Here is a 27,642-nt window from a genome sequence, read left to right as displayed (position 1 = left end):
AATTAACCACTGAGAAAATCCTGTTATGGCGTGTACCCTCCTTAAAAAGATGAACATCTTCAATTTTATGATTGCAGGAGCGAGCTCATTTAAATGCCTTATTTGCTTTAGATGGCCTTGTGCGATGCGGCGGCGGCGATGATGATGGTGGTGGTGATTATTTTATAGAAGCAAGCACACCATCAATATTTCATGCATGCAATTGGCAGACCGAGATGTGATTCACCTCGGGCAGTGCGCGCATGAGAGCCGTTGTGCATAACACGATGAATCACCCAAAGGGACGGGGTTTAATCTGCCGAGAACTGTTACCTCGAGGAATTGTGGACCATCTGTGAATTGTGTGCCGTGGACGTATCGATACGTTTCCTGCGGCAGCGTTGATGACAAAGAAAAGTGACACAAGACACAGATAGGTGTAAATTTTAAACGTAATTTTAAAACGATTCCAGCATTCATTCAACATTGGAAATTCCAGCGCCGTTCATCCTTCGCGGGGGAGGAGGGGTAACGGGGTGGTTCGTGCACTGTGGTATGAACCAGACCCCGCACCAAAGATCCCCCGTGTAGCCTGTACCACACTGTTGGGGCAAGTGCTGTGAGTGAGCATCTATAAAGGCCAGCACCACACACGAGGGGGGTGGGTGGCCAACACCACGCCCGGCCGCCTTCGTCTCCTGCGTGGCGATCTTTACACACCATACCCGGGTATTCATTTGAGGCCGAGCAGAACTAGGGGAGGCGCAGGACCTGTTCAGGTAATAGTCACCGATGTTGGCAGTGAGCGGGAATCGAACTCCGGTCGCCAGTTTCGTACCGCAGTGCGCTAACCGCTACACTCACACTCCGCACCGCCACCACCCTTTTTTATTAAATCGTGCAACGGATAGGTGAATGTTTTTTGTACATCCCCTTTGTTTAATTGAGCTTATTTTTAAATCCTTTATATTAAGTTCGCATGCTTGCTTGCTTGCGTGCTTGCTTGCGTGCTTGCTTAGGACCGTGCAAATCTTTCGGTCGTTTTTTAACCCACTTCCCGTGATCCAATCGAGCTGACATTTTCCACACAGACTCGTTGTGCCAGACAATTAATGTTCGTGAAAAAAAATTCCCAAAATTTTACACTTTTTAGGCAAATTTTTTTTTTTTACATATATTCAAATATAACTCATTCATCGCTTTGGCTGAACGTCACAGTATAAGAGCCCAGAGCGTAACCCCTCCACAGGCCGTGGCGGAGTAGCGCAGTTGGTAGCCCCCTCGCTTCCCATGCCAAAGGTCGCGGGATCGATCCCCGCGTCCTCCACAGGCGAATATATTTTTAAATCCTTTATTTTAAGTTCGCTGCCACGCATATAAAGGATTTATAGTGAAAAACTTTGTTTTTACGGGTTTACTTGTCAAACCCTTTATATTAAGTTCACTTGCTTGCTTGCTTACGACCGTGCAAATCTTTCGGTCGTTTTTTAACCCACTTCCCGTGATCCAATCGAGCTGACATTTTGCACACAGACTCGTTGTGCGTGACAATTAATTTTCGTGAAAAAAAATTTTCCCAAAATTTTACACTGTTTATGGAAAAATAAATAAATATTTAATTACCAATTGCTTAATGGTGGCAGACAATCATCTGACCCATAGGTGGCAGCCATCTCAAGCCAGAGGACGAGAGGACTCTAGCCGCCCGTTTCATGATGACGCAAATGTTGACTAACCACATGGCATGAAATCCCTGCCCCCCGCGCTGTACAATGGAGACTATTTATAGAGCAGTTAAATTGAAGCCGCCAGGTTCTTGAAAGTGGTAAAACGGGTCAACGCTAGTGCCCTCGGGAATATAGGGGCATGTCAAGAGGTGATCTTACATATAAATGATTTATAGTGAAAAACTTTGTTTTTACGGGTGAATTTTTATATTTGTTACACGGGTGGTCCCCTTCAACCAGTTGCCCAGCAAGGGAGATCCGTGGTGCATTAGTACAGCAGCAGAAGCAATGAAACCAAGAGTGGCGGCGGTCAAGTCACGGAATGCGTTCGAGAGGCTGTGGAGTGATGAAATCAGCTCGGATGTGGGATCCAGATGGTTTTGTTGCATCAGGAGACCGTTGACACAACATGGTATCATGACATCAATGTAGAGTCAGTTGCAGTGATTGTACAGGGTGCCTCAAAAATATGTTAACACTTCCGAGAATTTGCAACAATACCACAAGAAATGTGATTCCGGGCTCTGGAGATCACCTGGAAAAGATTATATCCGTGCGTTGACAATGATGGTGAACAATTGGAGACTCTTTGACTTTTTTTAAAGCTATTACCATACATTTGTTATCATGTTACAGTGTATTATCCGTTCTTTTTCCATTAAAACCGAGTCCCAAATAAGTGCAGACAACATTTTGAAGCACCCTGTATTGTTCAGGAATAATGACCGATGCAATTGCCTCATCGGCACAGGGACATATGAATGGCACTGATGCGGTGCGAATGCCATCGAATTCGCGTGAAACATTAAATGCTACCGAATTCCGCTACATTTTTAGCATCAACACACTCAACAAAATATACCATAACATCATCTGAAAAGTAGGTGCTCAACCAAGACCGAGGTATAAATGAATACAAGACTCATCAATGATTGTTTCTTACAAAGTTATTCTATATATATCGTGGAATAAAATAAGTATAATCCACAGCAGAGATGTTGCGATAAAAAAAACGATTCGTGTGCAGGAGCTACATGGATTTTTTTTGCGTCGCAAAACTACGAGGAGTTTACGACGGCCTTCATCCGGCAATGGATAGATCAAGATGACATTATAGGGGTGTAGTTTACATTTAAATTAAACTATTCCTTACATAGCGAGCAAATTAATTATTTAAAAAACCCTGAACTTACGATGAATGCAAATACATCCACTCAATATGCACACAGTATGTGGAGTGATGGGAGTTAAGCGCAACCGAGTAGCGGTCAGTACGTATGCACCCGTGTCCAGCGACCGTCTAACAAGGAAAATGACAGCCCCTTCTCACCGAGACAATCTTCCCCAAGTGGATACAAGATATATGCAGTAAGTATGCTGACAACATGTACCCGTGACGTATATCCCCTCGCTGACTCGTGCCAAGTGATGCGTGTGTCACACCCTACTTGGCAGCTAACATTCACAGTCCAGAGTCCACTGATTTGCTGTTGACATATATGGGAATTGTGTGCATTAAGTGTCAATTTATGCGGGTCACATTGAGCGCCGATGCAGAAGGGAAAAAATACACTCCATATCAAGTCACGCTGCCCCGTTATGGATTGCACAATTTGCAATATAGAAATACTGTGGATGCACACGCAGGGATTAATTTTAGCCGGAGCTGTACTCCAAAAATATTCCTTGAGAAATGAAGCCCTGTGTATATATATATCGTAGTCTTCGATTTCAGGTGAAGGTCACAGCAAATTATAGAATTTGTGTAACAACCTACAGTCAGTCCATTTAGGGGAAGGCTGAAATTTGTTGGGTAATTTGACTACAAAAATAAATGTGTACGGGGGGGGGGGCACACACACGAGGAGGGAATGTGAGCTGACACCCGTGGAGACATCTCACTGCACGAGGGATTTGTGCAGGCACGCTATGTGGAAAGCATTTCACCGTCAATCTTGCCTGAAATTATTTAGAAAGATCCAGACATCGGCCGATTGTGTGGCAAGTTTCGGGTGATTTGGTTTGCAGAAATTTACGTAGTTTTTTTTAAAGCATATGAAGCATTTATCTCGAGCAGATGGACATCATTCTCAGGGCTGGCAATAAGTGACCTATCAGCTCCAATGTTTAGAGCGCATTATTCACACACATGCGATAGTATAATTTGCACTTTAATAGGGGCTTTATTACAATTTAATATTTTTGGAAGTTTGTATACATTCTTTGCTACAGGATTTTTTGCAATGTTCTTCTTAGTATCTCTCATATGAATAAGCAAATTTGAAGTATGCAGTTATACATGTACACATATCCGCGTCCCTACCTCCTCAACCACAAGCCTCATCACCAATAGTGTATGAAATCTAAAGTAGGTTCATATTCTTAGGTTTTTTCGGTAAAGTCACGTAGGTAAAAAATTAAAATGAATAAAAGTAAAATAAAATAAAAATCACGACGTTTCGGAGGCACAAGCTTCCGTCTTTCAGGTGGAACCGTGAAGACGTAAGCTTGTGTTGCCTCCGAAATGTCGTGATTTTTATTTTACTTTTATTAATTTTAAATTTTTACCTACGTGACTTTACCGAAAAAACCTAAGAATATGAATCCTTGCAGTCACGAAAGCTTCAAATCTAGAACTAAAGTAGGTTGTCCTCGAAAATTACGGAGCATTTTTATCTTTCAATTTTTTGCAATTGTACATTAAACATTTCTAAAACGTGTCCATAGCTTTGAGTTCTTCAATCATTTACGTTTGATTGTTAGGACTCTTGGAAAATCTGAGATGGCCAATATGGTCTTCATTAATGCTCATGCTTTTAATTCTTCCATAAAAATAAAAAACGAATGCATCTTTGTATAACGCATTATAAACATGGACATTGATTAAGAAAATGGACAAAAGTGTAATAGTACACAAAGCAAGTTCTCAATGATGAGACGGAAAGAATAGCACATGGATTAGAGAACATTTGTTCATTCGAGATAACATTTATTATTATTATTAATAATTATAAGCAGACTTGGGCAAGAGCACATCACTAGATTGAATGGACTGTGGTCGAGACTAACAAAGGAGTGACAGCCAAATGAAGGAACATGACTGAGGGTGTCCACTGCAGAGATGGAGCAATGGAATCAGTTTGTGTGAAGGTGCCGGATGGATTATTGCCGTGGTTCTTAACCTTTACTGCAGCCTTGCACCCCCCTTTGGTTCTCAATCGGTATTTTTTAAAATGTTAATACATACATAGATTTGATGAAACAAAGTAGTTATATTTTGATTTAAAGCTTTCGTGACTGCAGGGATTCATATTCTTGGTTCTTTCGGTAAAGTCACGTGGAAGAGAAAAAATAAAATACAATTTTCTTGCTGTTTTTCACACCTGATGATGATTGCTTGTGTTGCAGTCGAAACGTCGTGAGAATGTTATTATTTTTTATTTTTATTGTTTCCCTTCTACGTGACTTTACCAAAAGAACCAAGAATATAAAGTAGTTATACTTACGTGCCCGTGCTCAATTTGTTTTCGATTATTTATCTTCTAACAAAAATCTGGCCACGTCTCGCACCCCCCAGGCAGGGCATCTCGCACCCCCCGGGGGGTGCGTGCACCCTAGGTTAAGAACCACTGATTTAGTGCATCGCGAGACTAAGGGAAGAGAAAGGCTTGGCTGGATGAAGTCCTCTCGATGGCCCTGTGTTGGTAATGGGAGTTGATTGTATGTTTCTGTATGTATGTTTAACTTCTTTCGCACCGTGCTAATCGGAGGTTGCGGTAGTTTTATGGCACTTCATGCTCTTCCATATATCACTTGAAATTGGCATAAGCCGGGAGCAGGAATCAAACTCTGGTGGGTCGCTGCAAGTTGCCAAAGCACACACGGAGCACATTTAAAAATATTATTTTTGTATTACCCATTAATCAACCAAACTATCTACATATTGGGAGAAATGTCCCACCCCCCCCATCCACACCACGTATTTGCCCTGCATGGTGTTTTATTCTATCTGCAATTTATGTGGCAAGGTAATTAGTGGTATGACGCATACATCGTCCACAGGAGAAAAAAACAGGACAAGATCTGGGAAAAACACAGATTCGAGCGCGGCCAAAATTGTCTGGTAATGTAACGAGCAATTCCTAGCATATGGAAAATGTTTGCCAATACTTTTGGTAGGCTAACAGCAAACTTGAAGATATGGTATAACCGCTACCAGAAACTCAAATAGGACGACAATCACATATTAATCAACACTGGACAAGGTGGTTTTTACCGTTTTACTTTGTGATGCACAAAACCACCACGTTACACAAACAGAAGGCAGTGAGACAAAGGGAACATAAAGTAAAGTAGAAACCAGTACATAAAAAAAACAAGCGACAGACTTACACCTGCAAATAAAACTGGTCCAGACTATATCGTGTGTTAAATAGAAATGGTAGCATTGAGTACGACAAGACTGAGACGGAAAAACGAATGTCGTTGCTATTTGTAAATATTTTTTTAAAAATATAACGAATTACATCCAAGTTAAATGGTAAACAATTTTTGTAAAAAAAAGAAATCACTTTCAAACGATGCTTTATTCCTCTAAACAGTAATCCAACATTACGAGATATCGTGTAAGAAAATTGATGCAACTAGCATTCCCTTTTTGACGGCCTTTACCATGTTTAAAGTTGTGCTTTGAAATTTTCATAAACGAAACGATAAGAGGGAACATGACACATTTGGCCACCTGATAAGGCCTTGACTCGCTCGACCTCTTGGGTATAAACCATTCCACTCGTATTACACTTTTCTCAGAAAATATCACGACACTCATTTATACCAAGTGCAAAATTTTACGTTCGGGCTTTTTTTACTTTTGCTATGGAGCACTCCGTTAATATATCCTAATCCAAGGTCAAAGAAGAGTGGAGGAAATGGGCAAAGGTAACAAACGCAAAGCTGAAATTCCGAGGTGACACGGTACACCGAGTGTGGCGATCGACTCTTGTTCGTTTGTGGACTCGATGTCGATAAAACAACAAGTGCAAAAATTGTGTCCATCCACGCTTCAAATTGTGTCAAATGGCTGGCACGGTTAAAGCACCAAAATACAGATTTCAATTCTCATTTCAGTTGGCGGACCACCAAATATTTAGAAGCGTAACTAATTCGCAGCCATCATAGTGCACCAAGTGTGAGGCGGCGATGCTTTAACGCTCTCAGAAATGTGCAACATTAAGGTAACAGCATAAAAAGAGATAAATGCGGGTTAAAACGATGGATTTTCTCAAGCTAGATCTGCGGCATTTCAATACAAGTCATTTTGCATAATAATACTGGATGTATGTTTACCCTGCAACAGTCCATACAATATTTTAAAGGTTTCTCATTTGTTCTGCATTTTCATAATAACAATATGCCCTATATGCCTGATAACTGTATGCATTTATCAACCTAATTATACATTTGAAATAAATAAAATGTGCAGTACAGGTAGGATGGTACACAAATCATCGTGCCAGTAACCCATGAATAAACACATTTGTATGAAACTGTTATTTTCATGCCAGAATAAATGTTCGTCACTTGTAGCCTGACTGCTACACGCGAGATGTCTGCAATGCACTCGTTTATCCATTTACAAGTGGTGCGCTGCCACTGTATTGTACTCTCCCGTAAATAAAGAGCACGTTGAAGTGGTGTGTGACGTAAGCGTACTGCTGTGTACCCTTACAGGAGAAGCAATGAAATAAAGCTATTATCATCAGTACCAAAATAAACAGTCTCCAGGCAACTCTGCAACCAAACCGAACCTGGCCAGGCTGACAAGACAGAGGAATTGTCTGCCAATGCATCAAGAATACATTTGTAACATGTGACCCAAATCCCTTTGTCACGACCAATCAGCAACCGGCGCTGTCGTATTTTGCGTAGAAGAAACATCCGAGGTTGGCCGTTACGTCATTAGTTTGGAAAATATATGCATAATGATCGGGACCATTTATAAAACGAGCTTGACGGCAGAAAAAGGGAGTCACAGCAAAGAGTGACCCGAGCCAACGATTGACACCATCCACAGTGGCGACCCTGGAAGTTCAGATGAAAAGGTGGCAATGCTTTCCACAATGCCCTGCAGCATTGCCTCCTGTCATGCTTTAAAGCGGTTCTTCGAGCAGAAGGGCAGGAATAAGTGTCATGTAACCATTGGACATTGTGGAGGCTGAAGTTCTAGTTCAGATAGATCCACCGTTAAAAGCAGTAAGCATTCGGCACTGCCAGGAGAGTTCTGTCTGTGAAAGCAGGCAGGTGCCAAATTGACAGCGCACACATCGGGCTGCATGGCCAATGTACCCTTCACAGTCCACAGACATTAGGCCAAATGCACATCGCCGCCGTACAACGTCCGAGTCGTCTGACAGGGAGCAAGAAAGGCTGTGCTCTCTACTCACACAGAGGGCCACTGCCCCTCCCAGGTGCTCTGTGCAAGATGCTCGACACATGACCCAGTGGCGCGGTGACCACTAGTCGTCGTACGCAGACGTGGGGCAGTAGTTGGCAACCACCTTGGGGTGAAAACAAAGTTCGTTTCAATGACAAACGTAATGCATTAATGTGCACGTTTTCAAATACATTTTTTACACAACAGATTTACAAGTTGAATGTGTTTATTTAGTTTTGCAAAATTAACAACAGGGCTCTTTAAACATGCCATGGGATTTCAGCATAAAAAAATGCTGGCCGGGTTTTGCCACCATAACACAAGTTTTCAACTCATGCTTGCAAATGCATTCATCGCCGAGTTTTCCATCAACAGGCGTACAGTCCAACGTGGCATATCCGACTCGATGAGTACTGAAGTTTAGGTGGATGTGAAAATGTCGGATTTGTGAACAGCTAGAGAAAATGACAGTTATACCACGCACAAATACCACAATTGGGCACGGGCGGTTTATTGGTCGGAACGGATATGCGACGGTCGGATATACGACGTCGTACCGTGAAACACCCATATGTAGGGGTGGGGAGATTAATGCAATGAGGGGGTGGGAACTTACCCTGGCTTGCAAAAGCGGAGTTTTGACAGCTCCGGGGAGGACCCTGCTGCCGGGGCCATCGCCGGCTGGGCCGCGTCCCCCGGACTTGTCGCGCCTCGTAGCCGTGTCGAGGCAGCGCCCGGGGGGGGACTGCTCCCGCCGCTGCTCCACCTGCCGGGCTCTCGAAGGCCGCTCCGACGGCCCCTCCAGCGCCCGGCCCGGGGAGCGCTCCCTGTGGCCGTCCCTGCTCCACTGGCCGCTCTCTCCTTCATCCCTCTGCGCAATGACGTACACACGACAACGTGCGGTCCTCTCTCTTTCATACCACTCGTCTCGGTACGCGTACGAGGCGGTACACGTTAATAGACAACCCCCGCTAAGGCAATATGGTATCTGGACGATACCAAATATACTATTTTTTTTCCGCACCTCCGATTAGCACGGTTGGCTAAGTATGGTCCGAAAGAAGTTCAACATACGTTAGTTTTATACAATATCAGAATAAAGTTTTTCTGGCTGGCTGCCCGGCTTGCACAGTGGTGGTGACGTCAGCGCGCACATCTGCACGATGGTGTCATGCGCATCCCAGAGCGGTTGAGCGGGGTTCGTGCGTCGCTCTGATGTCACACACCTCCCTCCACACCCACCCTCCACCCCGACCGTGGATCCCGCGCAAATGCGCGGGGCAGTGCTAATTGGATTTTCAAAAATAATATTTATTCTAGATTTTTTGCGACAATTTTTCAACTTTTTGAGAGATTTTCGAATGAGTTATATTGTAAGGCATCTACGTGTCTACATGTGAATAAAAGTGACGGCACCTAATACCCGATTGAAACTTTTTGGGGGGGAAAAGTGTACTTGTGACATCATATTAGTGACCTTACGGATTGAGAATCAACCCGAGACAGAAAAAAACAAGATTTGCCCGATTTTGGTATCATCTTAATCCAAAAATCAACGAGCACATCGCTATAATTGAGATAAATAATGGAGAAAACACTCTAATTCACTGCCTCTGTCTCCCACCAATCTCTCTTTTAACACTCTCCTGAGACACTTTGTTCAGCATTGCTGTTATATGTTGGACAAGGTGTGGAGAAGAAAATAAGAGGGGTCATTACAATGAAACTGGGTTTATCTTATAATGGGCCATTCTGTATATTGCATAAGTAACAAAACGATACATTCTTCAATTACACTACCTGACACGCCATCTATTGTTTAAAAAATGTCCCCTTCAATTACGGCAGTTTTGTTGAATAACGTGATCTTTTGTTATCAGTGCTTGTGCAACCCATTGGCAGCAAAATGTAAAAAATGAAAAAAATTCCGCGCAATCTGCATGAGCGGTGTTGTCCGTGTACGCATTGGTGCATTTGCACGTTTGCATGGGTGCACTTGCACATCACGTGCGCGCACGAGCGGCTATGCAGAAATGGCTCACCTCTCTGCGGAATTCTCTCTGCGCAGGGCCTGATCGATCCGACGAGCTGCTGTCCACCAGCGAGCGGGCGGGCGATGCGGCGCGCCGCTTGGCCATGTACTCCGTGTAGGACGGGGGACCCCGCTTGTTTGGACTGCTTCTCAACGCAGAAACGCAACGCGGCGATCACCGCCGCGATGGGGAAAACTGCAGAAGGGCTGCTGAAAACGAATCGACTCGCGTTCGCACGGCTGTGGCCCGCGTGTCAAAAAACATTGCAACGCAAATTTTTTTTTTTTTCCGGAAAATATACATGATAGCGTACGCATTTTAAAAACATGGTGAGATTAAATCCCAAATCCTCACAGAACTCTTAAGACCATAATACTCTCGGGCAATTTGATGGCAATCGTTCCTAACAGTCTTCACCGGAAATAGTTGTGGCTGTGTTTTCTAATGTTTTATGGACAGAACTGCATGATTCTGTTCCATTGCAAGACAGGTCGCAAACACAAAATCAGAGTAAATGCAGTGCAAAAAGTAGCGAATGCCGGCGACGACTGCCATACAATTTTCCTGCTGTATCATCGCATTTAGGGAAGGGTTGGCGCAGTGCAGGCACAGTGCAGGAGCAGTACCTGGCGTTGCGAGCAGCGGAGGGATACGGAGCGCCTCTGTCCGGCTCTTCGCGTACAAGGTTGCCCTTGCAGCAGATGATGCGTAGCTTGTTCTGGTAGGAAGAAGCCAGGTAGACTGCACCCCCCGAGATTGCTGGCCCCAGGTACCGTGGGCTTGGGATGTTTAGGAAAGCGCGCATGGGCTGGCTGTGGGCAATACACCCAAGGTGTTAATCGCACATTGGTCAACAGTGATTCTTCTCAACTGCACGTGGCATTGACAGAAGAAGCATCTTATGTTCTAGTCTCCGTATGTATGTATATATGTATGATGAAGTTCTTTCACAGCATACGTAGCCAACCACGCTAAATGGAGGTGCGGGAAAGGACAGCTAAACAAAAAAAACTTCTAGCGTGAGCAGTGGCAGAGTGGTTAATGCACTGCGTTATGAACCCAGCCGCCTGAATTTGATTTCCCAGCCAGGGCTAAGATGAGAAAAGAGCGAGCGAGTGAGCTCTCAACCGGTCATGTGCAGCCCCCCCTCCCCGCCTACACGAACCCACGCAGACCAGCAATGTGAAGTGTGGTCCAACTCTCATTATCAATGACATGTGGGGCCTTCATATTAGCAGTGGATGAACTAAGGACTGTACTCCTTAGACATGACTCCGAGAAGAGACACGCCGCATTTAAAATTGATTCGAATGCTCATAATAAAAGTGTCGAATTGTGTCATCGAGAAGCCATTATTTTAGTTTCATATATATTATAATTGGCTTAGGTGACGACTGTAGCCACGAGGGGTGCCTATATTCGCCACAATGTAATAAAAAAAAAATGATATTCTGAGGTGGCCAAGTGGCTGCCAGTGTGGCACGGCTTAGATCCTGGCAAGTTCCCCACAATTAAAACTGGATTTTCAAGTGTTAATTTAGTTTCACACTTAATTTGCCTACATTTCATGTTTGCAAATCATGCCGATACGGTTTGTCAAACTATATCAGAGCTTGTGGAAAGGATGATACGGCCACATGATAGATTTTTTCCTGTGATAAAAAAAATCACTTGCTTGGGCAATTCTCTGACACACGGGATGCAGGGCTCTGTGAGATTTTCGAATGGATTCTTTGTTTTAATGGCACGACACCGAGAGAAAAACTGTCATTTGGCAAAACATATATTTTATTAAGAATGCATTCTTGAAACAAGATCTTGATCAGGCGACCAAACCATAATCATACAGAATATGACGACACTACATGTTCTTGGCATGTACTTGCATACATATACATGTTGAACTTTTGCACTGTATGGAAGCCAACTTTGCTAATTGTAGGTGCCTATCGGCACAGGATTTTATTGAACAAATCGGCAGAAGAATTGCTTTGTCTATTTTTTAAAGCAACCTGGAGTGGATATATATAAGTACACAAAAGGCACTGCAGTTATTCGTTTTCAAGGGTACAATGGCCATGTCTTTCACTTGACAGGCCCATGCTGTGTCCTGGCCATTATTTATGCCTCGCAAGAAGTGTTCTATCGACATCCACAGCCACTTTAACAGTTCACAAAAAAATAATATATCAATTTTTTTTAAATGTCTGCATTTAAATAAATCGAACATTTCTTTATATAAAACACAATGCTCGCGTACTTTTGTTCATTGCTACCACCAATGGGGCAAAGCACTTCCACGTCTTCTTAAACGTCTGGCCAAGGTGAATGAGTAGACCAAAATACCGTCTAATAGAGGCTCTCTACTGCTCCATCTAGTGGAGTCCTTTCTGACAGCAGTCGCGTGAGCAACAGATTGAGGGCTGGACTTTCATACCGATCTGTACCCGCAATGCATCCCATTGGTATTATTCCCGGAAGAGCTAAGGAGACATACGCGACAGCAAATCCTTACCTGGCTGAGTTCTTCCCATTGTTGTGGACAATCTCAATCACCTCCAGGGAGTTGAAGTGGGTCACAAACAAGTAAGGCTCTCTGTATGCTAGGGTTGGTAAGGAGGAAAAAAAACATTGAAAATTATACTCGGCAGGCAACAGTTAAAAATCTAAAAGTTAAATTATTTTTGATCCCCTAACAGGAAAGGACGAGCATATTTACCATAATCTCCGGATTATAAGATGCATGTCTGTATTTCAAAGCAAACGCTAATCTGGTAGCCGTGTGTAGGTGTGCGCGAGACAAGATTTGCATAACTTCATTGGGCACCACAGTGGTGAGATATTAACTCCCTCGCCCAATATGTAGGAGGTCATGCGTTCAATCCCGACCGTGACGCCGGTTGTATATTTGGAGTTTGCATGTTCTCTCCGTGATCGCGTGGATTTTTCTCCGTTTTTTTCCCTCCACATTTAAAATCAACGTGCGTTTAGAGTAGTTGGGTGCTATAACTTTTCATGTGATAAGCCGCTTCGTTGAGCTATCATTTGTGGCCAGGTCGCTTCTGAAAACAAGCTATATAGCTCAGTGGGCCTTACCTGGTAAAATAAAAATAGTTAAGTTTATAGTTTTAGCTTGATACCGAGCACACGCTTGGGGTGTGCTTCTTAAGTTTCGAGCGTGTCCTATATTCCAGAGAATACGGTATTGGGTAGTAAAACAGTTGACAACGTGGATAAATGGGCACATTCATCAATGCCAGCATAACAAGAGGAGTCTTACCAAAGGCCAAAGGCAGGCGGCTCCACTTGAGGTCCTCTGTCCTGCTGCGTCGCCCGTACGTGTCAACAAACACCCCAAATTCTGTCCGGCATAAGAAAAAAAAACAGTCAAACGAATACACACAGGGCAGCTCTGAAAACAAGTCGGGGGTACACTCCCCTTTTATTCCACTAGTGAAATGTTCTTATGACAGCAAGGTGACCGTTGTCATCATCTTTTTGAAATGTACACGCTGTCACAATAGGCTTAAATGGGCATATAAATAGTCAAGGTTAGTGGCAGGATGTGATAGTGGACAGTCTTGTACAGGCGGACATGCTAATTCTCATCATAAGACGAGAGTCCCAAGGGCAGCGGGTGAGTAGGTCAGATTTTAAATTGAGCCGTGTGTATAAATATAAAAAAAGTGCCTTCCACGTTACCCACTCCTTCCCTCCATGAGTTCTGTGCCTACTTAAGCCCATCAGCATCATGATGTATTCCTGGCTCTGCGATCTTGCATTTACTTGCAAATTCCATCTAAAGCCCCGACCACTCCAAGCATATAAAACCTTTGGCTGCAGTAGCTCTCTCGCTCTATTTCTTCCTGCCTCAGCAGTCCGCCTGCTGTATTTGTTCACCTGAGGACGATTGCTTGTGTTGCGATCGAAACGTCGTGATTTTTTCATCATTTTATTATTTTTCTACCTACGTGACTTTACCGAAAGAACCAAAGAATATCATGAGGAAGTTCAACAATGGTGATTCTATGTGACCTGTGCGCTGCTGTAGTCAAAACGATTCAAGCGTTAAATAAAATCCCGTACGCGAGTCACTCGTTCAAACGGCAATCGAATCGGAATGCCCACTGTGGCCAGGTGTGTCGATTTTACCGTGGAAGCAAAGCAGGTACTCATCCCTGTTGGCAGCACCTGACACAGGTGTGATAGCAACAGGGAAACTGAGGTACGAGGAGGCGTACACGGCCGAAGACAGCGATGGGTCGTTCTTGTCCAGGAACTCTGCGGAAAGCAATGAAAGTTGTAGGACAACAGCAGTACGCAAGAAATATTTGGTGGTGAAGGAGAAGTTTCAGCCACTACTTTCAACGACTATTTTTTTTATTCCTCAAGACTTATTCTCAAAACTTTGGTGAAAGTTGTGTTGATGAACAATCGTTGGTCTACGTCAGTTACCTTGCCTGTTACCCACTCTGGTAGCAACAATCAGATTTGTGCACGTTTGTAAACTTTACACAGAAAATGGCGCAGAAACCCCTTGTATGGCAGCAACAATTGCCCTGAACCAATCCTCGTGCATATACGGTTTTTAAGCAGAACGGCAAGTCTCCAGTCAGAGACCTATCAGAGTGCAGAGATGTACCGGTGTTTAATCACATGATCTCTCCTGCATGTGCAACGGGCCTCACCTTCGAGCGTGTACTGTTTCAGCTCGAGCTCATAGAACTTGTTGGTGCCAAAGATGATGCTGTAGTTGGTGTAGTGAATGCAGCTACATGGCTCACTGGTCTCCACCTCCTGCCCAACCAAAGCAACCAACAAAATCGTTCGCAAAAAGCAAACATTACTACTGCGGCAGCGTAACATGAACACTGCCAAGCACGCGCTCATTCACATTCATGCATGGTTACAAAAGGATGCTCTCTCTAAGCCGACTCGCGTAAAGTATTGTTTTTTTTGGTTACAAACGATGCACTCTTCCTGAGACTACATTGTTTGAATGGTTGTTTCAAAGGTGATATAAGGGACTTGTCAATACCAAGCAGCAGCAGCAGTGCTGATATATGAATTATATTCGAACCCACATATTATTTTGCAATCGTAAAAAAAAACTGCAAGCAAAAATAGCATAAAAAAGAAAACTACCTTTTTGTAACACGGCGTCGGCGTGGTTAAAGAGCAAAACTTAACAAAAATGCAATACATTCAACAATAACACAGTCCTACATAGGAAACATATCAGGCTAATGCCCAAACTTTATTTAAAAAATGGCAGAGAACTCGTTTTGAGATGTTTTAGGCAATGGCCCTTCTTCAGAGCAGAGCAGAGAGAGCTTGAGCTACGCTATGAAAAGGGACCACTGGCCCGGACCATTGCCAATTAAACTATTCTCTATTTTTTTTGGGCAGCGTCACCGACAGATGTGTTTAAAAGAAAATTGGTCAACGCGTGGTACGTCGCACCACAGCGTGAACCAGCGGGCGACTGAACTGACCTTGCGCAGACAGAATCGACCGAGGCCGCTGTTGTAGCGCAGCACTGCTACGTGCGTGGGCATCGCCGCGCAAATGCAGGAGGAACCCTCCACCTGGTGGACGGAGAACAGAACGAGTTACATTCGCGGGATGTGGAAATTACTTCAGGCCCAAGATGCTACATAATGCTACAAGGCAAAAAAATAACGCACATTAAGAGCATCGTGCACTCGTACAGATTTTACAATTGAATTAATTACCGGCATTGATTACTACAATTCTTAATTTCACACCGGAGCGGAAAGTTGAATCGAATCAATTAATATCAATGATTAAGCTCAAGATACATGCACTGAATTGCTGGTGTAAGAATCAATGTTTTTTTCACTGTCTTACATTGTACGTAATACAGTCAATCACTGAATGGGGGTAAGAATAAACGTCATCGAATCTTGCATGAAATCATGACCCCAAATGATGACAATTTATTGAATCGCTGGACAGATAAAATAATCCCACGACAAATAGAAACACTTTGGCAAACAGCAAGGTCTAATTTCTTGAACACATGTTACAAACACACAATGGCAGAATACATCTCAATATAAAGATAATCTGCACCTCTGTGTTTGTGGTTTGAGCAGCGTTGCGAGATGCACTTTGCATGAATGATGCGACGTAAAAACATGGAGCACTATTGTTATTACTAACACTCACCGTGCCCACGGCAAAAAGATGGCAGCCGTTGACGCTGTCAAACATGCTGGGCCGCACCTCAGGCTGAGCGGGCAGGTGGGACTGTGCCAGTGATTGCTTCACCTTCTTAATGTCCAGCACGCACAGGGTACGATCCTCGCCTGCTCACGATAATAATTCACAATGATTATTCCGTACATATGGTATTCTAGCTACTCTGAAGGCACCATGTTGCAAAGATGAACTTTGCCAGTAAGGGGGGGGGGGGCACTGTTGTGTGATTTTTTGGGGTCATTTTTTCAAATTTGGTCCGTGACGCCAACACACGTGGGCCTACATTTTTTTTACATCACGGGATTTTTTAACGTCCACTGTTAGGCAGACGGCGGCGTGCATTTCATCGGTTGACGTGCCCACAGTATTAACCAAGGTGGCAGTTGTGTTCGAACGTCGCTGCTACGACAGCCACACGTCAAGCACAAGGCCTTCGACTACTCTACCACCACAATCCTTGCAAATAACGGACAATCTCCAATTTTGTATCGCTGGGGAAAAGAAAAAAAACGTATTCAACCCTTACAATTTTTTAATTATGCTCTACTTTGAGTGGGATGTATTGTGCGTTCGTCGTAAGGGAAGAAATATATGTTGAAGAAAAATGTGTGAGCAGAGAGACCTAATTCATACCGGCAATCATCACGAGTTGATCCAGCTCTTTGACAACGTGAATTTGAAACACACTTCCCACGCCGGGAACGTGCGTGAGCGCGCTCTTGGCCACGTTCAATGCGTACAAGCCCTCCTCAGCTCCAACGAGCACAATCTGCAGGACGGCAATGTTGAAGACGCCGACAAGTATTAGCGAATTTCGATTTAAAGCTTTCGTGACTGCAGGGATTCATCTTCTTGGTTCTTTCGGTAAAGTCACGTAGAAGGGAAGTAATAAAATAATAAAAATAAAACATAATAAAATAATTCTCACGATGTTTCGGCTACAACGCAAGCAGCCGTCTTTAGGTGAAGAATGAGACACTGCCAAGCTTGGAGCTTATATATAAGCTGGGTTGGAGGTGGAAGAAGAGCGCCTTAACAAAATAATGTGCATATCAAGAGGAATTTAGCATATTCATAGGAAATGCGTTGGAGGTGGGCGGGGGGGGGAGTTCAAAGTCATATGCCCATGCATTATGCAGGATTAGCAGCATCCAAGGGAGGGGGTAGGGGGTAGCATTAACAAAGGGAGGGAATGTTAATAGTATGTAGAAGCAATGAAACATGTCTCGTAATGCTACCCCCTACCCCCTCCCTTTCATGCTGCTAATCCTGCATAATGCATGGGCATAATATGACTTTGAAAACCCCCACCCGCCCACCTCCTGCGCATTTCCCATGAATATGCTAAATTACTCTTGATATGCACATTCTTTTGTTAAGGCGCTCTTTCTTCCACCTCCAACGCAGCTTATATATAAGCTCCAAGCTTGGCATTGTCTCATTCTTCACCTGAAGACGACTGCTTGCGTTGTAGCCTAAACGTCGTGAGAATTATTTTATTATGTTTTATTTTTATTATTTTATTACTTCCCTTCTACGTGACATTACCGAAAGAACCAAGAATAAGTATTAGCGAAACTCAGTGATTCCAGCCACTAAATTAACACCTTCATCCGTTACATAGTTTTGAAATGGATCATACTACAAATATTCTGTGACTGCCCTCGGCATTACTCGTCACATTATTCTTTTAAGGCACACATACCTTGTTAATAAATATGACTGACAGCCCTTGGTCAATCACTTGTTAAATGAAGGCCACCCCATGCCGTGTCAGTGATGGGAATTAATTGACCAGACTTCACCATGCTGGTCAGTGCGTGTTGGTGAAGGGGCACTGGTTCAGTTACCATTTTCCACCAACGTTAAGTGTGGCTGGGAATCAGACTCAGGTTGCTGGTGTCTTAGTGCAGTGCATGAACCACTGCGCCCGCTGCTGCGCCCGAACATACATCAAAAGTCTTTCATGTTACATGATTCAGAGTTCAGACAAGTTCATACAATGTGTGTTCCAGTAAACAGGATGGACTAAACATAAGTGACGCGACATTAATTCAATCAATGTTAAATACTAATCAGAAAAGAACGTACCAATCGAGTCTTTAGGCTTCGGCTAACACAGGTTCTTTAATGAGATCTGTCTGTGAGACGTCGATTTGTGTCGAGCAGCCACTGTACTCATTGGTTACCTGATCGGTAAGGGGCAGAGAACAATTGATGTCCAATCGGTCATCTCCTTCAAGCTTCAGTAAAGAATTGCCCAATAGTTTCTGTAACAAGAAGTTATTCCCACAATTAAACACAAATGAACATTTGTACGTTTGCATTCCAATTTATCTTTCGGACATCTTATTATAGTTCACAATGTCTCCCCTTTCTTCAACCATTGCACTGGATTCCAACATCATCATTATCCATGATTCTAACGTCATCACAACTGTTGCACAGAAATCGGACTCGTCACACCTGGTTTCCCATGCAGCATTTTTTTAGCATCACGCACAGCCCTGCAAAGTCCAAAATTTGGACAAAGAAATGCAGTTATATGGAAGCTCACACAAACAAACACACAAATGGACATGTATCGTACAAATCGAAGGGCACTCACAAGAATATACTTTTTTTATTACAATTGCCCCAGAAGAATGACAGATTTACAACGAAAATCGAAAGCTCGTGGGCAAATCAAAGGACAGAACTCAGGGTGTTCCGGATAAACTGAGATGACTTGCAGATGAACCACCTGTGCGCCCCCCCCACCTGTGCCACATGGCACACAGGGGCATGGCTGGCCAGTACCACACCCGGAAGCCTTTGTCTCCCCAGTGGTGATGTTTACACACCGCAGTACTCATTTGAGGCCGAGTCGACCTAGGGGAGGCCCAAAACCGGTTTGAATAATTGTCACTGGCGTTGCCCATGAGTGGGAATCGAACTCGTGTCGCAGGGTTCGTAGTGTAGTGCGCTAAACGCTACAATACCGCTCCCCCGTGAGTTTCAGACACAAACAAAGATCCTCTGGCATAGCCTTAACAGACTGTTGGGGCAAGTGCTGTTAGCGAGCACCTATTAAGGCCAGTACGGCACACACAACAACTGCCATTCGACACTAGGTGGTGGTGACATCACCACGGCGCTTGTGCCTTAGCCAAGTACGCTTTAAGGCCACGTGAAGTGTCGAACGCCTGCTGGCAGGTGGTTTCGGGACAGACCCAGGTGCCATGGGGATGATTGACTGAGATGACTGACCAATGCACCACTAACACACAGGTGCACACACACACACACAGGGCATCGGCAGACTTACGCACCGTGTCGGCGTCGGCGCGCTCCTGTGCCACACGCCCGCCCGCCACAACCGACTCGAGCGCTGTCACCCAGCGCTGCTTGTCGGGGAAGCTGGGCGCCAGCATGTAGAGCATGCGACCCGGCCAGCACGTGGTGTGGGGGTGCGACTCCAGCTTGAGCACGTACGCTATGTCTGCATAGACGGATTGCGTTCAGGTGCATCCCGAGGGGATCAGAGGGCATGCCTCGCGACGATGGAATATTAACCATCGCAAATGGGGTAGGGAAATGTGCTTCAGCTTATGAATTTTTAATTTCAAGAATTAGGCTGGTTTATAGTTATGGATGATGAGGTTTGTTAAATGGACAAATAATGTTTTTAACTAGAGTTCAAAATCTGTTACTTTCTGCCTAACGCAAAGGATCATTTTCATTTACAATGCATCAAGTCAAAGGCCTCCCCCTCTCCCCCCCTTCACTACAGGATTGAGCATGGGTACGGTGATTATCGTGCTGCACTACAAACTCAGTGCCCCAAGTTCGATTCACAGTCACAACTAAAATCAGTGGCGGGTGATATCAGAACATGTCCTGGTCCCATACATTAACCATAGAGAAGTATGGTAAAAACAAAACCAGGACGGACGTGGATTGGGGAGGCCCTCCACATACATCGGTTGGTTGAGAACGCTGGAATTTATGTATTCATTACGTATAATTTTGAGAGTCGCACATGTAGCTATGAAAACAGACGACTTCCATCTTGCCTGTTTTCACGGTGTTCGACAGCTCCGACGGGCTGACTGCTCCGTGAACGGTGACATCTCCATCGGCGAGCACGAGATCAAACTCATCCACAGCCGGCGCCCCAGCTGAAGCCAGGCACGCACGCACGCAGCACACACACACACACACAGAGGGTTCGTCGTGAGACCCGTCTCGTGTCGCGAAACTCTCAAATAATTTAAACATCACAACGGTTCCTACAAAGCAAGCCGCCTACCAGTACTCGCTGTTCCAGCTAATAAAACAATTATGAAAGACTGGAACAAGTTCTTGTAAAAAGGTACATTTTTTGCCCAAGGGCAACACGATGCGTTATCATCTATGTGCCAATTTCTAGCAGTTGTGGACGGACACACACAATTTGCTTAATAATATCTACGGGACCTTTTTTGCCAGAATCAACGTATGAAAAATAAGAATAGGTTTAACCCTTTCTGGCAATAAAAAATAGGTTTTAAGATGTTCAAACAACAAATAGATACATTTTGCAATGAATCAAGTCTACATTAACCACACAGTACTTGTGGTAAAACATGCAAACTAACATGCTCTGATAATTTCTGCATTGTCTTTGAAACTGATTGACCTACACCAGAGACAGCCTTCTTTCCAGCCTTGTGTCACCAGTGTCAGACCAGAGAGTGTCAAAAGGTGAAAAGTACAAAGACAATGCAAGTATCAGAACATTTATAGCTCGGGTTGAGCAGTTGTATCTATGGCCTATGCCTATGTTAGATATATGGCCTATGCCTATGGCACACGTTATAATGGCGATTCTGAACAATACTTGTATTGGGGTCGACCGGCAAGGCCACCGGAACTACAACCGCAATCTCCCGGACGACAACTTAGGTTACCGGGACTCAGACGACCACTAGGAACAACTGAGTTTACCATTCGGCCCACTGCGATCACTTGCACATTGACGAGGACCACCAGAACTACCATCCAGACCGGCAGGACTACCGCCCGGAACTACGAGAGGAACACTGGGCTTACCACTTGGACCACCGGCCAACATCTGCTGTGCAGAATTGGAATAATTTTTTTCATTTACGAATTGAAAATGAGATGTAAAAAAAAATGTAAAAAAATGCAGAAACATGTAAACTTACAGTCAATGTTGTCATTGTCAAATATCTTGACCATGGAGCCTTCAAGCACCAAGTACTTGCGGTCCCAACCAAGCAACCCCTGTCGTCCATTTCTGTGACAGAGCAGGTAGAGTGGAAACGCTGCTGTTATTTCTCATAGACTACAAGAAAACATTCGATTCAGTGGAAACTGATGCAGTCGTACAAGTTCTCGCAAACAAATACCTAAATGAAAAAAACATATTAAAGAATTAAAGCCATTTACAGTGAACAACTTACACCGAGATTGCATCGATGCATTTACTGATGAAAATTATCAATAAAAAGGCGAGTCAAATCAGGGTGAAGTGCTTTTAGAAAACTGAATTTTAATATGAAAATTTAGATACCAATGTGCCGGAAGAGAAACTATTGAAATAGGTGCATATTATACGCAATGACATATTGGATCGGAAACTTGAATGGCGACAAAGAAAATATAACAAAAGTTCACAGTATGTAAAGAAGCATGCATATATACTTGGAATTACAATAAAGCAGAGAGTAGAATGCATGTATCAGAGAACATACACAAGTTAAAGACATCACTGACTGTTAAGTAAAATGGACTGCATGTTGTAGTGCAGTAGTTAGCACACTGCGTTGCTCCTAGCCCGATGACCCGCTTCCGATGCCCGGCCACGGCTAACATCAAGTCGTGGACAATATCTAAATTGGTTCTACGTCATTTTCCGTTTTACTAAAAATTAAGTATGGTAAAGAAAAATCTTCAAAACTGCCACGGCATGCGGAGTTAACAGCAGTGGATCGACAATGGACTGCAACACCTATTCAACCGCATTGTAAATGCGTTCATTTGACAAATTATATGGGGGGGGGAAAATACTTCATATGCATTTTACACATTTTCCTAACAGCATAGTGAACACCATTAGAACCTCATTTGCCAGTAAATATATGATAATTGTTTTTTTTTACCCTTCTATCTGGCAACAAAACTGACACCTTGTTTCCAAGGAGTCATGTTTACATAGACCACAATACCTGCAGTCATAATGCAAAAAAAATGTATGACTGCAGATATTGTGGTCTATGTAAACATGACTCCTTGTAAAAAAGATGTCAGTTTTGTTGCCAGATAGAAGGGTAAAAAAAACAATTAGCATAGTGAACGTCACTTACTCGCACAAAAAACATGTACAGTATTGGAAACCTCTTTTTAAACACAAACTCACCGCGGCACCTTCATCCACCCTTGCAAGCGCAGGCTGTGGGGTGGCTCAGGCAGCTTGAGGCCGGGCGAATTGAGTTTGTCGCGCACCATGGCCTCGCTGAAGTGCGTGGCGTACTCGACAGGCAGGCCGCACGTGGCAGGCAGGCACACGGAGCACTTGGGGTGGCACATCACCTGGCACTCTAAGCACGCGTGCAAGGCAGACGGCAGACGAGATTGGAATTGCATTTCCATGTTTTTATTTGAAAGTAGTTTTAACCCTCCAATGTAGTTTCGGGTCACACCGCGTATTGGCACCACAGTAGCTAGATGTTAACTACCTCACATTTATTTACAGGAGTTCATGGGTTCAATCCAGAGGTCGCAAACGGGTTTAGATTCCTTACCCGTACCCGGCCGCACCAGGGTCGCAAACGGGTACCCGTACCCGCCCGGGTACGGGTAGCCGGGTATCGGGTAGGGTACGGGTATCGGGTACCCGATTGCGACCTCTGGTTCAATCCCGACCCTGACGTCTGTATATTTGGAGTTTGCATGTCTCTCTCCCCATGGTCGTGTAGATTTTTCTCCAGCTCTTCTGGTGTTTCCCTCCACATCTAAAAACATCCGTTTAGAGTATTTGGCCACTATAAATGTCCACATGATAAGCCACTTTGTTGAGATATCATTTGTGGCCAGGTCGCTTCTGAAAAAGAGCTATGGAGCTCAGTGGGCCTTACCTGGTAAAATTAAAATTGTTTAGTTCATAGCTTTCGTTCGGATGGATATCCGACTTTTCAAATGCATGTGCTGGATGGGAACTTCTTCATAAATTCCCAGCCTGTGGGCCTTGGACCACTGGTGGTGCCCATAGGGCCGCTGGAAGTGATCCATGGTACTGTTGCAGATACTACGATTTCAAGCATTGTTTTACATTTGTTCCATATATTATCGGAGCACAGTGGTCAGTGAAAATGTTTTATTGAGAGTTGACATTGGTTCGTGGGCCCAGAATGGTTGAAAACCACTGTTATAGGATTGAAGCTTTCGTGACTGCAGAAATTACTGTACTCATGGGTTTTTTTTTTCGGTAAAGTCACGTATGTAGAAATAAATACAAATTTAACTAAACAAATAAAAATAAATCCCGACGTTTCGAACGCAACACAAGCGATCACCATCAGGTGGAAATGGGGCAAAACACAGCAAGGGAACACACAGGGGGACACCAAGCACACAGCGAACGGTAAACTGCATGGAGGCAAACAACAACAACAACAAGATGGGATACGAGAACTCAACAAACCTTAGAAACATAATGTGATGCAAAACCAGTCGGCCAACAACACAGTCAGACACCAACCTGGTTGACCACGTATTTCAAAAGACTGCTACATTTCGTATTCAACTTGTGATCTGCTATATACACGCCTACGCTGTATACACACCGCCGTCACTGTACATGTGAACACACGAATGTCAATAGGGGGGTGGGGGGGGCAATGGCGTTTGCGAAGACGCTTTAAAACAAACCGAGGCACTTGGAGGCCTGGCGGCCAAAGTGAACGGTGTCCAGGCACACGGAGCACTTGGTGGCTCTCATGTTGAGGCCGACGCTGAAGCGATGTGGGATGTTGTGATGCATTCTCTGTTTGATGTGGCGCCCCAACTCTGGAGAAACAGAAAAAAACGAAGCTGTGAGCAGTGCTTCTTTGCGTGACGGAGGAATGACGCCAACACCGAGAACATTATTCGTGAGGTACACTTAAAAGTTCAGCTCCTATCCACACTGGACAGGTGATCCTTTACTAACCCGCTAATGTCCTTGCAGTCAAATGTACAATAACATGTCGAGCAATATTTTAACAATCATCCGCCAGCATTACACTACAAAATCAGTGTATACAAGTGTTGACTCAAAAAACAAGCTTCTAAAATACACTCGTCATTTGCTTCTTTAAGAGCATTTTGTCAATCCACTGCTGGATGAAGGCCTCCTCCAAGCCATGTTTGTCACGGCAGTCGTTTAACCATACTTCACCATGTTTGTCAGTGTGGGTTGGTGAAGGGGGAACCCAGAAATGGTTCACGTTGGCCATGGCCAGGAATCGAACTCAGTTCGTCAGGTTCATAAGCAGTTTACGAATTATATGCACCGCTGCTCAACCCACTGAAATTTTTTAAAAGACATTTCGAGACTGACATTTACATTCATCTCGATGGAAGCGTGAGGTACCATCTGGAGTGGCCGATTGCTTCCTGTGGCTTGGTGGAGCCAGGAGACTCATGGGGCTGGGCTGATGTCCCGGTGAGCACACGAGTGCCGACATGATGATCTGCTGCTGGGTGTTTGCCGAGCCGTTGCTTGTCTGGTGGTCCACGGTTTTGAGATGCGCAGCTGTGGGGCCATTACAGAACAGGGATGTACGTGTGCCGAACTTATTTCGCAACGTACGTAGCCAACCGTGCTAAGCGGAGGTGCAAAAAGACAGAATACTGAGAATTTTGCAAAATGATTGCCTAAAATAAACACTCAGCTCTCCGAAAAACACGATGTGGCTCCGGGTCTCACCTTCCTCCCGTGCAGCTTTGAGCTCCACGCGAATCTTCTGCAGCATCTCCTCCAGCTCACTCGAGCGATTCTTCTCTTTGTCCAGAGCGGCCTTCAGCTCCGTGTACGGCAAAGGCAGCTGCTGCGGCGTGGGCCCATCGTCTTTCTTCCACCCAAACAGCCCCTGCACAGGCGTGTGTACAAGTCTTCACAGGTGTGCGTACAAGTCATCACTGCAGCGGCTGGGTCCATAAGCGGACCCGGTCGCTGCTGTGAGAAAAAATCCTTACAAGATTCAAATAGCATCCTTCTCAACCGCCCTCTGCATATAACTGTAATTTGAAAAGCCTAGTTACCTTTTTCTTCTTGGTGGGCTGGTCCAGTTTAGCTTGCAGGAAGTCAATAAGCTTTGTCTGCTGACCGATCGTTCCTTCCATCTTCACCCGCTCTTGTGAGAACATCACCTGTGACACAGAACGACAAAAGCACCGTTCAGTCGACGCGGTGCCTCAGCACAGAGAACGAATGCAAAGCTACGGCGCTATTGAGCAACCACTCACCTGCAAGTTCTCGGTCTGATTCTCCCAATCGATTTTCTCCGTTTTGAGAAGATCGATCTGGTCCAGGGATTCCTGTAGACCCTGAGTCAGCCGGTGGATGCGTGTCTTGTGCGTATCCAGCTGTTGCTGCAGTTTCACTTGCTGTAACGTAGAGGCCAGCAGCAGACACGTGAAGGTCACTTAATTGTGGATAGTGTTTCCGCAATATACAATCTGTAGTTAGCTATACTGTGATAATGCTTTTTCAGATCGTTTTCAACTTCACGCGTCACAGCAGTGAGATTGTCAACGAGGGTGGTCCTGGAACCCTGTCGGTCAAGCAAAGTGGCAGGACTGTTGTGCGGCAGCAACGCAAACCTCTTCCATGAGCCTCAGCTTCAGTTCCCGCTCCGTCTCCAGCTTCTGCTGCAGGCCCTTGGAGCTGAGTTCCAGCATGGCATGCTTCTTCTCCAGGTTACTGAGCTGTGAGACAAGAGTACAGTTTTAACCATCCAACCCAACAGCCCATCATTAAGTATCCTGTTTAAAAGCATGTCACACAACTGCATTAAACACGACACCAGAATAACGTTCATTTTCTTGAATAAAATACAATCTCGAATCCAGGCTCCAGATTTGCCTCTTCTCCGCTGATTTCGATTCGCTGTCATCCATCTATGAACTGATTTCGATCGCACCTTACTTTAAAGCTATAAATGCCTCCCTTTAAACCTCATGATGTACATCTTCAACTTTTTGTATGGTATCTTGAGATGAAGTTGCATTTGCATAATATACAATTTAAATTTGTACCATACTGTTATTTGACATTTATTTCAATTCAGACTAAAGGAATATTTGGGTAGAGTGGTGGCGCAGTAGTTAGCGCACCATGCTATGAATCAAGCAACCTGAGATCTATACTCTTTGGTTCTTTCGGTAAAGTCACGTAGGTATAAAATAAAATAAATCACGACGTTTCGATCGCAACACAAGCGGTCGTCCTCAGGCGGAAAACATCTAAACCAGCAGTGGAACTGCTGAACCAGCGAGAGAGCAGCTACAAGCCCTCCAAAATTGATGCATTCCGGGCGAGCGGGAACTGTCCTGGTTCTGTTCTGCCCATTCACCAACTGGCACTGACCAGCGTGGTGAAGTATGGTCAAACGGCCCCCGATGATCGAAGGGGTGGGGAGGCCTTCATCCAGTAGTGGATTGACAAAGGGCTGTACATTACACTACATTAAGAAAATAATGGCAATTTATAAAATTATTACCATCTCTCCCAGATTGTCGGCCTTCAGTCGCTGTTCCTTGGCTATGTTCTGCAGAGCGAGGGACTCAGCCTTGTGCTCCCGGACCGCCAACTCAATGGCCTGCCGCAACTCCACACTCTTCTGTTCAACACGCATCCTTAAACACAAGGAGAAGACGGGCACATGATAGAACAATACATTTTAGAAGTAGAAATCAATACATATCAATATCTATGCAGTATTGTATTTTTTACAACCACAAACAAGGTTTCTCTTAGACCGAAGGCTCCGTATGCTCATACAAAGATAAAATTAATATCAAGCCCTCCCAAAATTGATGCATATCAACTGCCACACCAAGTGTTAGTAGCAATGAATAATAAACCATATGATAAGAGTTCGATTCCAGCCATGGCTATTATTATTAGCGAGTGATATCCTGGGTGCCTCCTTTACCAGGTGTTGCGGTTGCACCCGATTCAAGAGCCAAATGGCTCACAGGGCTAGACCAAATAAAT

The 27,642-nt window shown here is 44.4% G+C and overlaps 1 protein-coding gene across 4 annotated transcripts in view; it reads right to left on the bottom strand.

The window, feature by feature from the left end:
* Positions 1 to 5,972: 5,972 nt before the first annotated feature.
* CIT (citron rho-interacting serine/threonine kinase) overlaps positions 5,973 to 27,642 on the bottom strand; it is a 57,341-nt gene continuing 35,671 nt past the window's right edge. For all 4 annotated transcript variants that reach the window (XM_061561262.1, XM_061561263.1, XM_061561264.1 and 1 more), the window contains 23 exons: positions 27,146 to 27,281; positions 26,247 to 26,351; positions 25,890 to 26,030; positions 25,686 to 25,793; positions 25,351 to 25,513; positions 25,015 to 25,176; positions 24,312 to 24,449; positions 22,801 to 22,981; positions 21,587 to 21,678; positions 20,453 to 20,557; positions 19,709 to 19,878; positions 18,587 to 18,667; positions 17,031 to 17,166; positions 16,365 to 16,504; positions 15,668 to 15,760; positions 14,861 to 14,969; positions 14,325 to 14,453; positions 13,453 to 13,533; positions 12,688 to 12,775; positions 10,799 to 10,984; positions 10,182 to 10,317; positions 8,756 to 9,010; positions 5,973 to 8,263 (listed from right to left, as the gene is read on the bottom strand). In XM_061561262.1, the coding sequence (XP_061417246.1) occupies positions 8,222 to 8,263; positions 8,756 to 9,010; positions 10,182 to 10,317; positions 10,799 to 10,984; positions 12,688 to 12,775; positions 13,453 to 13,533; positions 14,325 to 14,453; positions 14,861 to 14,969; positions 15,668 to 15,760; positions 16,365 to 16,504; positions 17,031 to 17,166; positions 18,587 to 18,667; positions 19,709 to 19,878; positions 20,453 to 20,557; positions 21,587 to 21,678; positions 22,801 to 22,981; positions 24,312 to 24,449; positions 25,015 to 25,176; positions 25,351 to 25,513; positions 25,686 to 25,793; positions 25,890 to 26,030; positions 26,247 to 26,351; positions 27,146 to 27,281 (2,977 nt within the window). In that variant the 3' untranslated portion in view covers positions 5,973 to 8,221. The remainder of the gene's footprint in view (positions 8,264 to 8,755; positions 9,011 to 10,181; positions 10,318 to 10,798; positions 10,985 to 12,687; positions 12,776 to 13,452; positions 13,534 to 14,324; positions 14,454 to 14,860; positions 14,970 to 15,667; positions 15,761 to 16,364; positions 16,505 to 17,030; positions 17,167 to 18,586; positions 18,668 to 19,708; positions 19,879 to 20,452; positions 20,558 to 21,586; positions 21,679 to 22,800; positions 22,982 to 24,311; positions 24,450 to 25,014; positions 25,177 to 25,350; positions 25,514 to 25,685; positions 25,794 to 25,889; positions 26,031 to 26,246; positions 26,352 to 27,145; positions 27,282 to 27,642) is intronic.

Source organism: Lethenteron reissneri, chromosome 27, assembly GCF_015708825.2.
Source record: "Lethenteron reissneri isolate LAM-NWPU_2019-01 chromosome 27, ASM1570882v1, whole genome shotgun sequence".
Taxonomy (NCBI): domain Eukaryota; kingdom Metazoa; phylum Chordata; class Hyperoartia; order Petromyzontiformes; family Petromyzontidae; genus Lethenteron; species Lethenteron reissneri.
Note: the sequence above shows the minus strand (reverse complement) of the source record. Positions and strands in the feature narration are given on the sequence as shown.